General features: G+C 42.7%; 1 protein-coding gene across 1 annotated transcript in view; it reads right to left on the reverse strand.

Moving 5' to 3' along the window:
- Positions 1–17,800, reverse strand: part of ELL2 (elongation factor for RNA polymerase II 2) — a 111,397-nt gene that overhangs the window by 50,472 nt on the left and 43,125 nt on the right. Inside the window, exon 3 of the mRNA XM_006169874.2 lies at positions 6,168–6,289. Coding sequence (XP_006169936.1) covers positions 6,168–6,289 — 122 coding nt within the window. The remainder of the gene's footprint in view (positions 1–6,167; positions 6,290–17,800) is intronic.

Consider the following 17,800-nt stretch of genomic DNA (forward strand, 5'->3'; position numbering starts at 1 on the left):
AGAGGGAGGGAAGGAGAGAGGGGGAGGGAGGGAGGGAGGGGAGAAAGTGGGAAGGCACTCCCTAGGAGAGATGGCCACACTGCAATCCCTTCTCCTCCATTCTCCTCTCAGCATTTGGGCGTGCACATACATGTGCCCAGCACAGACTTCAGTCCACCAGGCCCAGGACTTGGATGGCTCTGTTGGCCATGCAGGATCTACCTGCCTTAAGCACTGTGCCATGAGCTGGTCCTACACAATGTTCTTAAAAGATATTACTATAGTCTTAAAACAAGCTGGACTAGGTAAGTTATAAAAAAGATTTTGCTACAACAGTAAAAATAAAGCTTAATAAAAAAAAGTTTATAAATGTTTGTAACTGTCTCACAAAAGCCTTTTAAAAACCAGCTCACTCATCTCATAGATATTTACTAGGCAGGGGTTGCATGCCAGGTAATGCGAGGGGCAAAGGGGCTTGAAATGGAAAACGATAGACATGGTCCCTCTTAGACAGGAGCTCTCTAATGGGTGATGGGGATGGAAAAACTGGACATGACTACACAGCGTGACAAGTACTGGGGACAGGAGATCTCCAGGAAGGGCACCTCACCGGGACTTCTTAGAAGTGACACCTGGGCTCATCCAGAAAGATGGCCGGCCAAGGGGGAGGAAGGATGAAGATATTCTAGGGGGATGATGAACCTGTGCAGGCTCAGGGAGAGTAAGGAGAGGGTTTTCAGATTGGCCCAAGAGAGCTGGAAGGACAATTAGGAATGAGGCTGAAGACGGAATGAGAAGTACTTACTTTGGAAGTAATAGATTTTGGACTTCAGCCCAAAATAACAGAGACCAGTAAATAGGGGAGAGAAAATGTCTCATCTGTCCTGCAGTGAAATCATTCTGGATGAAGAACAGAGTAGGAGGAAGGGGGATGCAAGAGTGGAACTGGGAGACCAGATAAGAAGCTACTGAGGATTTTCCAGACAGGAGGTGATTGAATAGGGCAATAAGAATGCACAATGACGAACGGATTCCAGAGACAGTGAGGAAGAGAACCGACAGGATTCAGCTAGTGATCAGCTAGCTACAAGAGGAGGGAGAGAAGTTAAAGATCACGCCAGCTTACCAGACATATGAGGACACGGTTTAGTGAAACGCTGAATATAAAACAAAGGACAGATTAGGAGTAGAGCTTGGGAGAGAGAAAAGGAATTCAGTGCTGGGGATGGTGACTTTGAAAAATACGGACAAAAGGGGTCTTGGAAAGGAACCACTTGTGAACACTGATATTTAACCAACAGGAAGAAAGATTATCACCTAAGATGGAAAAGCTATAGCCAAAGAGGTTAGGAGGGAGACCAGGAGAGTACTGTGTCTGGAAGCCACTGGAATAAAAAGTTTGGGCGGCACAGAGTGGTCAACAGCATGACATGTGGCAGCACGGCGTGTGCAGAACAAGGCGGAACTAATAAGCACCCACTGCACTCATGGGCGAGGAGGACCAGACCCTGGCGAGCATTTCAGTGGAGTCGTGGGGCCTGGAGGCAGTGAGTGTATTCTTGTTTTTATTTATTTATTTATTTTTAATGAGAAAATCTTGAGCAAGTTTGAATGCAGAAAAAAACCCAGTGGAAGAGAGGAGAGGAGAAGAGGGCAAGGAGGGAACCCTCAGGGGAAGTGGGATAGAGGGGCTAAAATTCGGAGAAAACAACTGCAGTTGAGTGCGGGTCTGGTGGCAGGAAGTCTGCACTGTAACATATCTCCCTATTATTTACTAAATATTTTACATGCTGCCACTCATGATGAAGTTACTGCCTACACCACCCAGTCAAGAAACAGATCTTCAGGTGAAAACCCTATGGGCAAGAAGGTACTCTTGAATTTTTGACTCATTTCTTTTCAACTGAGTCTCTTAAAAATGCAAATACTTGGACACATGTGTCTAAGTGTTCCTTTGCTCTTTCACTAGCCACACTTCAGTGTGTGGTACTATACACTGTATGTCCCAAACTATATGTTTTCATTAAGTCTATGAATGGGTAGATTGAAGGAATTTTTGAAAGGTATTTTAACACTGTCTTAGAACATCACTGCTATGCACATGGGCTCTGAGTTCACAATCCTTCCACCTCATCCTCCTGAGTGCAGAGATCACAGATGCAGACCACCACGCAGAGCTTTTAGGGTGGAATGGAAATCCAACCTGGGTCACCCATGTGACTGTAGCCTGCTGAATAGCAGAGTCAACCCATGTGAGTTACTGTGGCTGGGCCACAAAAGGCAATTTTTCTTTTCCTTTTTTCTTTTCTTTATTATTATTCTTTTAAAAAATTGCTATAGAGAGTATGCACTCAGAAAAAGACAGAGAGATAGAAAGAGAGAGAAAGTGAGAAAGTACCCCCTGGGGTTGGTCACACCATAGTTCCTTCTCCTCCATTTTCCTCTTAGGATTTTGGGCAGATACGCATACATGCCTGGTGTGTTTTTCAAGCTGCAGGGTCCAGTTCATGGACCATGATTCACCATATGGAATCCAACTGTCTTAATCACCACGCCACCGGCTCACCCATAAAAGGTAATTATGACTATGGCATTTCTGCCATTTTATATCAGAAGTAAGTGAGGTGCAAGGAGGTTTAAAAAGATAGTATGAAAGAAAGCTAGTTAATCTGTACTTGTTGAACACACATCTACTGAAATCGTATTCTGGCTCAGTCAGCATTGCGAGACAGCAACAAGGGCTTATAAAAAAACTCCTCCCCTTGAGGAACTTGCACAATTAGAGGAGGACCAACCATGGGAAAAATAAAAGTGAAATTGAATAGGAAAGGTGGAGCCAGGGCTGCCCCAGTAGTGCAGTGGTTAAGTCCTGTGCACAGAGTGCCAGGTCCCTCGTGGCTAACCATGGTTCAAATCCTGGCCTTGCCAGTTTGAAAAACCCATTGGGCATTTGTGCTTGTGTGCCCTAAGTTCTGATGGGGTGGGGGAAAAAAGACTGCAGCATGACTGTGACCCACTGGGGTGCTCTGTTTTCTATCTCTGTGGCAAATTCACATGTCCTCTGGCTATAGAAATAAAAAAAAAAAAAAAAAAAAAAGAAGATAAGTAAAAGAAAAGGTGGAGCCAGATAAAGGACATACAAATTTGCACGCCAAACAGAACTGAAAGCCTGGTAGCAACAAATTTCAGATTATAAACACACCACATAATTTTATAAAGCACCTTGACTCACACTGACGAGATACTAATGCATTTGTCCCAATTTTCTCACATTAATTGCTTCTGTTCTTTTGCTGCATGGTGTATAGTTTTGCTAGTAACCTTAAACCTTTTTGCACATAGTGGCTACTGTACAGACAGTAAAATGTGGTGAGTGTGCCTGAACAACTAATTTTACATTTTATTCAGTTTTGACCAGTTGAAATGTAAATTGCATGTGTGACTAGTGGCTACTGCTGCAGACAGTGCAGAAAAGTCCTCATAATCTATTATGCATGCCATTTGCAAAAAAAAAAAAAAAGAAAGAAAGAAAAGAAAAAGGTAAGTTTGGAGGTGGGCAATTTTCAGAAAGCAAAATTAATATATGTTCAGAGAAAATGACAGATAAAGGTAAAACAAACAAGAAGAGAAATTGGGAACTGTTTCAACAAACTGAACTGTCTTATTTGCATCTGTGCCTGCTGTGCTCACATGCAACCCAGTTTTCTTCTGCTTTCCCCATACCTGGGAAGTGCTTACACAATTTCAAATACTGCATGGACAGCAATAGGGATGGACTGGCTTGAGGTAGTCTGGCCCAACGTCAAAACCATACATGCTAAGGAAGGACAGAGTCCTCCATCACTGGTTTTTTTTTTTTTTTAGAGGTTTTTGCTATAGGGCGTGTGTGCTCGCCAGACAGACAGAGACAGAAAGATAGAAAGTGAGAAATCACCCCCCAGGGGGGATGGTCACGCCGCAATCCCTTCTCTTCCATTCTCCTCTCGGGATCTTGGGCACGCACGCACAAGTGCCCGGTGTGAGTTTTAAGCCACCGGGTCCGGGATGCGAACTGCGGTTGACTACATGGGAGTCTAGCGACATAGCCATTACGCTAACTGCTAGTCCCCCTCCATCTCTGTTTCTATCCAGGGGCCAGAGAACAGCTACCCTTGCTCAAGGGCCCATTCTTTAATCATAAACAAGTAAGCAAAGCAGAGAGAGACAAGAGGCTTATTGTTTCCAGAGGACCTAAGAAGATAAGGGCTCCATGGTACCCTGGGTGTGGGTGTGCAGTCTTGTCTTCCTCCCTCCTTCTTTATTTATTTACTTATTTGAAAAACAGAGAAAGTAACTGCTATACTGGGATTGGCTTCTGGCTTCCATGCTGCTGCAGAATAAAGATTTCTAAAATAAACCTTGAAAAAAGGCTTGAACCAAAAAAGAAAAAAGAGGACATATAAAATGTGTATCTCTTCCTGCCCCCCCCCCCGCCCCCCGCCTTTACCCTGGAATATGCATCAGGGACACTCTAAATTCAATAAAAAATAAAAAAATACTGAAACATTGTTTTAAACTTTAAGAACCCCATATTTTGTACTAAAATATTGACTATTCCTTAAAAGCCCCTCAAAGGCAAGGATCTTAGAATTTTTGCTATAATATCCCAGTGACAAATATAATATCTAGGACACAGTAAGTGCGAAATATGAGGGAACTTCAAAAAGTTTATAGAAAAAAGGGATTAGAGTATGAGTATATTTTCATTTAAAAATCCATGGACAGCTATTTCATAGTATATATTTTCTATGAACATTTTGAACACCTCTCTTGTATTTTTCAAATAAATGACATTTGTGATTGAATTCAATAAATACCTATGGAATGACTACTATGGATTTTATGGTTTAATTTTTAAAAACCCCTTATATAAAAATGACTTTCCCTTCAGCATACCTGGAAGAGCACTTACCTGGAGAATGTTTGCTGGATGCAATCAAAGCTGCCCTGAGGGTTGTCCTTGCCCACATTGGACAAATAGAAGTTAAAGTTATGCACTTCATTGAGGGGATCGTTTTTTGGAATTTTGACAAGCTAAAAGGTGGGTTGGGGGGGAGAAGAGAGAAACACCTCAAATTATAAATTTGCCAAAGAAGATGGTTTTTCAAGTGACAATCACTTTGCACTCAACCTTCTTAATATGTATCTTTACAGCATCTAGAAGACCAGATACTTCCAGGAGTCTGGCGAGCGTGCCTGTAAGTCATCGCATTCTAATTTCCATGGCTGCTCTTGTGTGTCAGTAATCGTTTGTGCTCAATAATTAGTTCATAAGAGGAACAGTCTTCCTGTTGAACTAGCAAATGATTATAGTTCACATGGAAGAGCTGTTTGTAAACTTGCTAAAAAGCTCCTCCTCCTTTGAGCTACACACATTTCATCTTTGGCTGACAGGATCCCTGTCGAATAGCTTTTAGATGTTGAAATGGTCTCTGAGATACATCCATATCCCAATCTTTCACTGTCTTAATAAAACCACATTTCCTCTCATCCTTTGAGCAGTACTTCTGGAGGAGAGTAACTAGCAGCACAAGGTTAATGAGAGTTATATCCAGACAAATGCAGCTGGGTGTTTCTCCCTGCCCTGAGATTCCCTCACCCATCGTGTTTTTATAGAACAGGGTCAGCAGGCCTACAGAGATGGCTCTGCAGGCCACTCCCCGGCCGAGCCCCAGGCGACACTACCCTGGAATATGCATCAGGGACACTCTAAATTCAATAAAAAATAAAAAAATACTGAAACATTGTTTTAAACTTTAAAAACCCCATATTTTGTACTAAAATATTGACTATCCCTTAAAAGCCCCTCAAAGGCAAGGATCTTAGAATTTTTGCTATAATATCCCAGTGACAAATATAATATCTAGGACACAGTAAGTGCGAAATATGAGGGAACTTCAAAAAGTTTATAGAAAAAGGGATTAGAGTATGAGTATATTTTCATTTAAAAATCCATGGACAGCTATTTCATAGTATATATTTTCTACAAACATTTTGAACACCTCTCTTGTATTTTTCAAATAAATGACATTTGTGATTGAATTCAATAAATACCTATGGAATGACTACTATGGATTTTATGGTTTAATTTTTAAAAACCCCTTATATAAAAATGACTTTCCCTTCAGCATACCTGGAAGAGCACTTACCTGGAGAATGTTTGCTGGATGCAATCAAAGCTGCCCTGAGGGTTGTCCTTGCCCACATTGGACAAATAGAAGTTAAAGTTATGCACTTCATTGAGGGGATCGTTTTTTGGAATTTTGACAAGCTAAAAGGTGGGTTGGGGGGGAGAAGAGAGAAACACCTCAAATTATAAATTTGCCAAAGAAGATGGTTTTTCAAGTGACAATCACTTTGCACTCAACCTTCTTAATATGTATCTTTACAGCATCTAGAAGACCAGATACTTCCAGGAGTCTGGCGAGCGTGCCTGTAAGTCATCGCATTCTAATTTCCATGGCTGCTCTTGTGTGTCAGTAATCGTTTGTGCTCAATAATTAGTTCATAAGAGGAACAGTCTTCCTGTTGAACTAGCAAATGATTATAGTTCACATGGAAGAGCTGTTTGTAAACTTGCTAAAAAGCTCCTCCTCCTTTGAGCTACACACATTTCATCTTTGGCTGACAGGATCCCTGTCGAATAGCTTTTAGATGTTGAAATGGTCTCTGAGATACATCCATATCCCAATCTTTCACTGTCTTAATAAAACCACATTTCCTCTCATCCTTTGAGCAGTACTTCTGGAGGAGAGTAACTAGCAGCACAAGGTTAATGAGAGTTATATCCAGACAAATGCAGCTGGGTGTTTCTCCCTGCCCTGAGATTCCCTCACCCATCGTGTTTTTATAGAACAGGGTCAGCAGGCCTACAGAGATGGCTCTGCAGGCCACTCCCCGGCCGAGCCCCAGGCGACACTGTGGAACAGGCAGGGGTATTGTCTCCCGTCTTGCTCAAGGCTTCTCTAGTAGATGGGAAGTTCCGCAAATGACAGGACAGGGCTGCTTTAGGTGACTGAGGCCTCGCATCAGTCAGATTTCCTGGGACATGGTAGGAGTGCAAAAAATATGCACGAACAAGTTATAATCTCACTGGTGTTCAACTGCTCCACTCTTCCCTGGGCCTAAAATCTTTTTTTTTTCCCCCTAATGTCTGTGAGGGGTGCTGTAGTGTTAGGTGATAATTTTAAAAAGGATTTGTTGGCAAGGATATAAAATATAATTTCTTACCCCCTAGTACCAAACACACAGAAACTTAGTAATCTAGTGAACAAGCAGGGAGGGGGGGAATGTGTTTATGCTCTGTCTTCTTCCCTGACTATGTCCTTTCCGCTGTTACAAAATGAAGACCCAGATCTAACAGGGTGTCGTGTGTGTGCGCACGTGTACGCGTGTGCGCACGTGTATGCGTGTGCGCACAGAACACGTTCATGCATGTGCTACCGGCACAGGCTGTAAGACTCCTGCCTTTCCACTGCCATGCAGGGCCCCTAGCAACCTCTGACTGCTCAATCTCACACTCGAACCTTCACCTACAGGAAGAATTACAGCTACCATAACAACCCCCCTCTCCTCTCCCAGAAAAAGGCAAAGAAAGTATGAAGACATGTCATTTGCAGTGTCTGGCACATGGCAACCAATATGTCATAAATACCTGTTGAAGTACTGAATGAACAAGGAGAAGAAACAAGACAAAGGAAAACATCTTTTGAGAGGAAATTCAGAAGATGCGTGTTGAGCTTGAAAAGTCATGATTCACCCAAAACACCAAGTATTTTTTTTTTTTTGAGAGGTTTTTCGCTATAGGGTGCGTGCGCTCGCCAGACAGACAGAGAGAGACATAGAGACAGAAAGCGAGAAATCACCCCCCAGGGGGGATGGTCACGCCACAATCCCTTCTCCTCCATTCTCCTCTTGGGATCTTGGGCACACACGCACATGCGCCCAGCATGAGTTTAAGCCACCGGGTCCGGGACGCGAACCGCGGTCGACTACGTGGGAGTCCTGCGACATAGCCATTACGCTAACTGCTGGTTCCCTACAACAAGTATTTGATAATGCTTCATTTAAACTATCTTCAACTCCCTATTTTAAACCAGTACTAATTTCTAGAATGACAGGTTTCTACATTTATCATCTACTCTGTATGTGAGCTATTGGGGGCTCTAAAGTTACTCTTTAATTCCCCCAGTTTTGCCAGTTCTAAAATGTTATCACTTTGTGAACGAGACTTAACTTACTCTGTAAGTACCTGTCGGGCTATCTTATCGGGTGTGCAAACTCAACACCTGGTACACACACACACACACACACACACACACACACGCACTGGTGGGGGGACAGGAGGCAAAGGGACACTTGTGCAGACACGAGAACACACCGTTCATCTGCGTGTGCTGGCGTAACAGCATCACTGAGGGCTGCCTTTGTGTTCTGAGAACAGCGGGGTTCTGCTGACAGATGAAGGAGGTGCGCTAAAGCCTCCCTAAGTCCTCAGACAGGAGGTAGACAGGTATGAGAGATGTGGGCAGCTGAATGAACCCTCCCTCCAGCCAGTACTCACTTAACTTCCATCCGTCTCCCTCTAGCCCTCCATCTACAGCTGTAGAATGTGGATGGGGAAGCTTTTGTAGTGCCTAAGGTCTCAGCTCCATCCCTGGCTCTAGCTTCAGTTTAGGCCCAAGGAGTTCCTACCTGTGCAGGTCAGCTTTGGGAATACAACGATACTTGACCCATCACAGTATGAAATACCATTCCAGTTGGAAGATTCTAAATAGTCTTTTAAAAAAGTAGAATCAGGAACCAGCAGTTGACACATGGCCATATCACTGGACTCCCAGGTAGTCGACCACGGTTTGAGTCACAGACCCAGTGGTTTAAACTCATGCCGGGTGCATATGTGTGCATGCCCAAGATCCCAAGAGGAGAATGGAGAAGGGATTGCGGCGTGGCTATCCCCCGCTAGGGGGAGTTGTTTCTCACTTTCTGTCCCTCTGTCTCTGTCTTTCTGGCGAGCACATGTGCTCTATTGCAAAAACCTTTCCAAAAAAAAAAAAAAAGTAGAATCATACATTTTTTTCCCCTTGTTTTCAACATTGACTAGTCTACTCAAATTCTGCAAATATGCAATATTCTTTTATTGAAAACTTGGAATGACTGGAGTCTACTAAACAGAGCATTACAAGGACGTTCTTGACACACCTATTCATATTAATTAAATATAGATTTTCTTTGTCTTATCCTCCAAATTTCAGTAACATATTATATATTCAAATGGCAGGCATTCCTTACTTTTTTAATTGCCAGGGCATGTGTGTGGTTGCTAGTGAGAGACAGAGACAGAGAGAAAGAGAAAGAAAAAAGCACCGCCCAATGGGAGGTGGTCCACTGCAATTCCTTCTCCATTTCTCCATCCTGTTGGGATTTTGGACACACATGTGCACAAATGCCCAGCATATTCTGCATGTTTCTGGGGCTGGGATTTGAACAAGAGTCAGCCATGTGGGATCTGACTTCCTCAATCACTAGGCTATGGAGCCAGCCCACATTTTACTTTCTAAGGTGAAAGAAACAACTTTCTGTATGTTTTGAAAATCTCATTTTAAAAAACATACACACATGCAATTAGTGTCTTGCCTGAATTTGGAGAGTTAGATAGCAAAAATACCTGGTGTGAATGAATTAGTGTGTATACCCCTCAGAGCATCAGGCTCTGGCCTGGAGGTGGACACAAAAGACTTCCCATTCTTTGAAAGTGTCTTGAATAGGATGGCCAGCAGTGGTGTGGCGATTAAGGCAGCTGTATCTAACATGATCAATTGTGTGGTTCAAGTCCTGGACCTTGTGGTTTGAAAATCACACTAGGTGTGTGTGTGTGTGTGTGTGTGTGTGTGTATGCCCAAAAGGAGAGGAAAATGGAGGAGAAGGGACTGTGGTGTGGCCATTCCCCCTGGGGTGGGGTGGGGTGGTGGTTTCTCACTTTCCTTTTCTTCTCTCTCTGGCAAACACATGTGCTCCATAGCAAAAACCAAACAAAACCTCAAAAAAAAACCTCTTGAATAGGAAAAAAGCTACAGTGGTTTTTATTTTTTTTCTAAGAGATTTTTCTTGCTATAGGGCATGTGCACTTGCCAAAGAGGCAGAGAGACAGAGAGACAGAAAGCAAGAAATCACCCTGCCCCCCAGGGAGGGGGATGGCCACACCGCAATCCCTTCTCCTCCATTCTCCTCTTAGGATTTTGGGCATGCATGCACACATGCCTAGCTAAGCCACTGGGTCTAGGACTTGAACCATGGTCGACTACGTGGGAGTACAGTGACGTAATCATTATGCCACCTGCTGGCTCTCAGCTACAGATACTTTAAAATATGTTCATGATCAGAATACGAAAAAGAAAATCAGATATAAAAGAAATGAAAGTTTTAAAAAAGCTTCTATTTCTCCCATGTTATATAACCACTGACGTGTCTTGCAGCTCATGCTATATACAGTGTGGAATGGCAACTCTCAACGTGAGGCAAGTTTGCCTCCCAGGGGACATGTGGTCTGAGAGGTGCTGTTGGCATCAAGGTGGAGGGCAGAGATGCTGCCACATACACCACAGTACACAGGACAGCCCCTGTGATGAAGAATTCCCGGGTATGAATGTCAGGAGGATCGAAGGGGAGACATTCTGGATCAGAAATAGGTGCAGATCAGCCTTGCCAAAGAGAAGTCAGAACAAAATGGAATCTTAAAATAATAAAAGCACCTGTTTTATGTCAAGTGAAAAGAACCACTTTAACTCATTGGAAATGCTTATTCTAGCTTTATAACTTTTGATCAGAAGAGACTGAAAAGCAAGTAATAGTGCACCTGAGCCATACTTAGAGAATATTTAATCATGGAGACAAAGAGACAATGACATTTCTACAGCAGATTAATTTCTGCAACTTCTCCTAATCATTAACTTTTTTGGGGGGGAAGGACACCTATTCTAGATATCAATAAAAAAAAAAGAACAAAAGAAAACAAAACCAAGGTCTGAAAGAGAAAACTTACTATGAACAAACTCTCAATGAGAAAAGATCATTTGAGGCTAAAAAAAAGTAAATCTTTGTAGGGTAACAAACTGAGAATTCTGTTTCTTTATTAAACTCTAAAACTCTTGTTGGCACAACAGACAAACCAAAAAATGGTAATTTTCAGCTTCAGGAAAAATAAGCAGCAGTTCTTATCTGGACTGATTTTTCCACCTTATTCTAGGGCCCAGCTGCACGCTCTAATGGGATTCTCAGCTGCAGCCGGCACACATCTGCCCTTGCCCTGTGGGAGAAGGGAGCCTGACAGCCGGACCGCGCCATCTCCCCAGCTCACCTGTAGCCCTGAGTGTGTGCGTGTGGGCGAGCAGTGTGTGGATGGGAGGAGGAGAGGCATCTGAGCACACAGTGCTCACTTTGGGACTAGAGACTGGCTCTTGATGCACTTGAGGGTACTTCTTCCAGCTGCAGAGCTGAGGTAGATGTGGGAGATTACCAAATGAGGTAACATGGGGCCTTGGGTGACACTGCCTTTGTCATGGTTTTCAGACTAGAAGCAATGTACATGGTATGGTATGCCCTAACCTCAGGCTCTTAGAGAGCAAGCTGTTGCCAGGCTATTTTTATATCTTTAAAGTGTCAAAAGCTTAAATTGCATGCTCTGTGGGTTTAACTTCCTGAAGATGTTACAGATTAGATACAAAGTCCATCAGTCTTAATAGCCAAGTGTGTGTGTGTGTGTGTGTGTGTGTGTGTGTGTGTGTGTGTGTGGCGTGTTAGACAAGATCTTGCTTTATATTGATCCTCTTGCCTCAGCTTCCCTGCAGCTGAGACTACAGATTTGTGCCACTGCACCAGTCTTTTGGGGGGTGGGGGGAGGGAAGAGGGCTGGAAATCAAACCCAGCTCTCCCAAGTGGCCTCAGCCAAGCATGCCAAGCAGTTTGCTGTGAGCAGTGAGGCTCCAAGTACACTTTTCAGAATGAAATGGGTATACAAAGTAGCACTTTTGTTGATAGCTGGTAAGTCTGTATAACAGTCTGAGTCAATGAGCAGAAAGCAGATCACTTAATGAAAAGAGCAATTGTCTTGTGTAAGACAATTGGGGCAGAATGGAGTGAGGGGGCTTCAGAACCAACCTAGGAGGACCTCAAGTGGACCAGAGCCTATGGGGCTGAGACCATAGGTAGGGAGGGTCTGCAACCTCATCTAATCTAGAGCCATTTGAGATGCTAGAGCTTCAGAGAAACTTGTGGACACACTCATTACTCTTTCTCAAATTTGTCCAGATAGTCAAATTTTGTTCCTTTCTTCCAAAGTGCTTATAAAGCATTTTTTTTAAAAAATATACATTGAATTTGCAGAATACAGGAAAAGAGGAGTGAAAATATACTGTTACTGGTGGGCTTGGGGTTAATTTGTGAATACTAGGCTAACCACCATGGAAAATAAATTCTAAGATCTAATTAAGAAATAATCTGAGAAGAACATTCCTTTATAAGATGGGAACATCTTAACTTTAATGATAGTATTTTAAGCTTTTCCTATAGGTCAGTGGGAATATCTTTGTATTTAGGAACCCATGATCTACTTGAAAATTGTACCTAAGTGCTTTAAGAATGAAATATTATTTAAAAAGTATTAAAAGACTGCAGTTCCAAACAGTTTTCTTTTTCTTTTTTTTTTTTTTCGAGATGAAGAATATAAAAGCCACTAAGTCCAGGCAACTGGAAACATAGTTTTTAAACATTCAAAAAATGAGAGACTGAAAAATCAAAGGCTTAGGACCACAATCCACAACCCTTTCCCCAAACTCCAGCCTGTCTTCGATAAAAAGCTACAAAGGAAAAGTTTTAAGAAACTTTCAGACATTTATAATTAACATAAACACTATAGACCAAGATGTGTGACTCAAAACTTCTAATTATTCTGAGATGCAAGCTCAGGCATGTGGCAATGGAACGCTGTCTGAAAGGTCGTTCAGCATCAAGTCCCGGACCTCCTACTTACAGGAGGATCTGGGCAGAAGTGCGGTGCTCCAGCTGCAGCTTCCCGGACCACGAGTGCTAACATTGCATGGGAGCCTTCCGTACCTTACTGCAGAGGCTTCCGGCTCTTCAGTCAAATGCTTTTCCCTCGACATCGGATTAAGGTGCACACTAAAATTAAAAATAAAACTAGGAAGATTCCCCCCCCCCCCTTATTTAAATGTTTAGTTCTCCTGTGGATATTACAAATGAGTTAAATTTAAGAGCTCTTCTTGGGCAGCCATTCTATGACTATTAATATCTCATCTTTCTGCTATGGTGACTATAACTACTCAATGACACACTCAAGAACTAGCAGGACTAGGGCTTGGAAGAAAAATCTTGGTCTTAGAGCAGACCCATAAGGCTGGGAAGGAAGCCCCAGGTGGTCAAGATGATCGCCTGGGTCACTGGAAAGTCATGACGTATTTTTCTATGTTTTTCTATGCAAAAATGAATCATGACTTTTCTGACGACCCAACAGTTTAATTCTTTATTTTACAGACTAGAGGGAAAGGATCTCAGGCAACTGATCATGGTTGCGGCTGTATTTAAAACTGCATTCCTTTTTTTTTTTTTGGAGAGGTTTTTGCTATAGGGCGCGTGCGCTCGCCAGAAAGACAGAGACAGAGAGACAGAAAGTGAGAAATCACTCCCCAGCGGGGATGGCCACGCCACAATCCCTTCTCCTCCATTCTCCTCTCGGGATCTTGGGCACGCACGCACATGAGCCCGGCGCGAGTTTAAACCACCGGGTCTGGGACTCAAACCATGGTCGCCTACGTGGGAGTCTAGCCACATAGTCATTATGCCAACTACTGGTCCCTAAAACCGTATTCCTACACACCCAACCCTCTTACCCTGCTTCATGGCGGCTTAAAACATTGAGTACCTTGCAATAGCTGCATATTACACTTACTGTCTTTCTCCCTCACTAGACTCTGAGCTCTGCAAGGACAGAGGCTTCTGCCTGTCCTGTTCTCTGAATACATCGCTAGCAACTTGAATCGTACTTGACACAAACTAGTCACTCAATACATATTTGCTGAATGAAGATCTTGGTTAATGCCTGTGTAGGACTTTAGCTGAAATGTCTGTGTTCTTTCCATCTGGCATTTCCAAAGCGTGTGAAAGGTTCCCTTAAGTGGGAAAGGGGTTCTATCCTCAAATTAATTTAGGGAATGCCAGGTTAGGCAAAATGGCTTTCTCTATAAGTCCTTTCACACTGAATAGCAGTTCCCCATTTGTATGACCCCAGAACCCACCTCCACCATTCCTCCAGCATATCTCAGAAGGCCAGCCTGTCTCGTAACATTATTTATCTACTGTGTAACTACAAGTAGACAGCGTATTTTAGCTTAGATACAGAGAAAGCTTCCTGCGAACACTTAGGCATTAGAACTCTCTGGTTTTCTCAAATTCTTTCTGGACTCTTGAGCCTGTGATTTCCTAACAGTCTAGAAAATACAGTTAGCTAGAGAAATGTATTTGCATGCACTGTTCAGGTTCCATAGTTTAGGAGCGGAATAAACAATCTAGAGTCAGAACAGAAAATAGAAACCTTAACCTGAAAGCCACAAGTCCTATTTCTCAAATTAGAGTTGCAGTTATGACTTTATGCCTAACCTTTTGAGTTTAGAGAGAGAGAGATAGAGAGAGAGAGAGAGAGGCCTCTCAGATCAGTCCAGATGTGCAGAACAAAGCTGGGGGGGGTGGTGGAGGAATAGGAAGGGGAGGAGACCCTTCACTGATGACAGAACAACTAAGCAACAGAAAAATCAGTAAGGAGTAAATATTCCTGAAAAAATGCTGCAAGGAAGGACAGAGAGTCGGGAGGACCTAACACTTACTAAAACCATCTGAAATTTCCACATGATGGATATTTACTGAGGAGACTAGTACGAAATGTCAAATTTATCTAGCACAAAGAAATATATGGGCAGTCATTTTTAAAAAAGTCAAGTCATGTAGCAATGAACACAAATAATTCAGGACAACGTATGCCCATTTATTTTCTTGTATGCTTCTTTTTTAGCAAGATGTATGTTAAGAGGGGAAAAAAGTAAAATGGACTAGCTCTTCCCTATTACTTTTCCTGCGGTTTCTCTAGATCCAGCATTAGCATTTCTTAAATAGTTCTGGATGAAAGAGTAGAACGGCCCAATATAGCCCTTTCCTATGTGGATATTCTTTTAGCATTTTGCTGAAAACATCATTGATGGCAACATTTCAAAACTAGTTTTAACTGAAATTACAAATAAGCAGTAATATCTATGGAAGTAAAGTACCAATTTAAAAAAGTAAAATACACCCAAGTTTCCATTTAACAGAAGCTGATAAAAGCTGCATGGGTTAATGTTTGGCTCTCTTAATATGGTTTCTCCATTAACATGAAAACAGCTTTCTAAATGTTGGTGTGTCCGCAAAAAAGCTATTAATTGTCTCATCCATGTAATCAACTTAGTCCACAAATATAAATGGAGTGCCACTATCCTGGGCACCATGTAGGTTTCTGTGAGATACAAGTGAGTAAAACTGCCGACGACCTGTGACTGGCACGTAGGTACAGAAATCAGAGACCGACGATGGTGCCTAGGACCAGGAGAGAGCGAGACATGCAAGAGAATGGGGTGTATTTTCCAGAGAGGCAACAGGATTCTTAGATGTACTGGGTGTGAATGAAAAAGAAATTAAGGATAATTCCAAGTTGCTTTGCCTGAAAGAATGGAAGAGTGTGTGTGTGTGTGTGTGTGTGTGTGTGTGTGTGTGTGTAATACTGTGTATGATCAGAGCACTTTAAGGTAATTAAATCCGTTAACTTCTAAACGTACTTCTCATTTTTAAATATAATCGACTGATGTTGGTTTCACCAGCTAAAGAGGAGCTTTGAAATAAGTTTTGTTATGATTCATTTTTGTAGCTTCATGGCTCAAAGTTATTTAGACGAGACCAGGTGGCTGGGTGTAAGCTGGCTGACAGCTGGGTGTTTCCAGGAAAATGTGGGGGGTGGTAATTATGGGCAGGGGAGAGATGCAAATAGCAGACACTAGTGGTCCTGTAGCAGAGTGAAGGATGCACTCTACGGGGCAGAGGAGAACAAAAACTTTGTGTATAAAAACGAATGACAAATTGAGCTACGTGCCAAAGTGGCTTCTAGAAAAAAATGATGCGTTATCTGTCCAAAATGTAGACACGGCTGGGCTAAGGCACATGTTCTTCTTTGGTGGCGAAAGGTAACACCTCCCATTGAGTTCAACAACTCTTAACCATACAGCTGCACTTTATTTTTATTTGACGATAACCAGCCCCTTCCCAAATTTCAGTATTCTCCATACAGTCAAGGCTGGTAAGTAAGTGAGCTAAATCATGTTACCCCTTCACCTGCCCGCTCTCCCACCTCGTCTGTCGCTGTTACCGAACCACCCTTCATGTGAGTCTCTGAAGTTACCGGCATCCTGGGGGGTCACCCTTGACTCTCCTCCTCCCCATCTTACTTTGCCCCCTCAACAGCCAAATGATCCTAAGTCCTTTGCCTTTCCTCCTGATGTGCCCCTCTGTCTGTCCCCGCCGTCTTCCGTTTTGGCTCAGTATCACCGTGTTGCTTGGACAACCTTGGCCTCCACTTGAGTCCCTTCTTGATCCCATCCTCTAGTTTTTATCTGAAACTATCCTCACAAGGTACGTACTTCTCTGGGCACCAGAATCTCCCCAACTCTCAGCTCAGATCAACTTATTTAGCCTTAAACAAAAACAGACAAAATGCCAACAAACAAACAGAACTAGCCTCCTAAAATGGCAACGTGACCACGCTAGTCCCAAGAGTCATTTCTTGTTTCGTGGCTCCTTCCTACTCAGTAGTAGGTCTAAGCTCCTTAAGGGGACAGACAAGGTTCCTTCCTGACAGACCAGCACACCTGGTACTAAACTAGTCTAACCGCGCCTTACTCCTGCCTGGCATATTCCAGTCCGGCAGCATGCTGTGCCAGTGGGCACCAGGACGCACTGTTCTGTGTCCCCATTTCTTGTCTCAGCTCAGAAGTCCCTCAGGGAGCCTTGTTCTCCAGTTCCAGGTCCCCACAGTCCCCTCACCTGCGTTGCTGCCTTCACCAGACTGTGAATACTTTGGAAGAAGGACCATGGCCCTTATTCACTTTTATAGAGAGTCTGGAACACAGTAGATTAGATACCTGATATATATTTGTTGGATTTATCTGAAGACAGTTGGAACTTGATTAAATTCACTCAGAAGATGCCTTATACCAAGGATATGGAAACATTACAAATGCTTTTGAAACAAATCACTTTAGAAACTATAGAAAACCAGGGCTCTCTCCAGCAGGCAAAAATAAATAACAACAACGAAAATGTCCACACACGCCTGCTCTGTGGTACAAACGTCAGGATGAGAACGTTTCTAGCCTTTCTCACGCTATGTGTAGTCCCCAAACCTAGGCTGAGTGGCTTCTTGGGCTTGTGGGACTTAAATTTATATTGCATGTTTTTCTTTTTAAAAAGTATCTTCGTCTTTATTAAAATAGTCACTGAATATTCTGGCCTCACGAAATTCCATTTGAAAATATGACTCAACCTCTGTAAAACCACTTTACATTTTAAAAGATTCAGGGAGACCACATTAAATAATTCCAAATTTAGTAATACTCCCTGGTCAAACAGGAGGCAAATTTTAATTTTTTTAATCATAGTTAGAGGGCATGTGCACCCGAGATATATATATATA

This window comes from Tupaia chinensis, unplaced genomic scaffold (genome assembly GCF_000334495.1).
Source record: "Tupaia chinensis unplaced genomic scaffold, TupChi_1.0 Scaffold147554_1, whole genome shotgun sequence".
Lineage (NCBI taxonomy): Eukaryota > Metazoa > Chordata > Mammalia > Scandentia > Tupaiidae > Tupaia > Tupaia belangeri.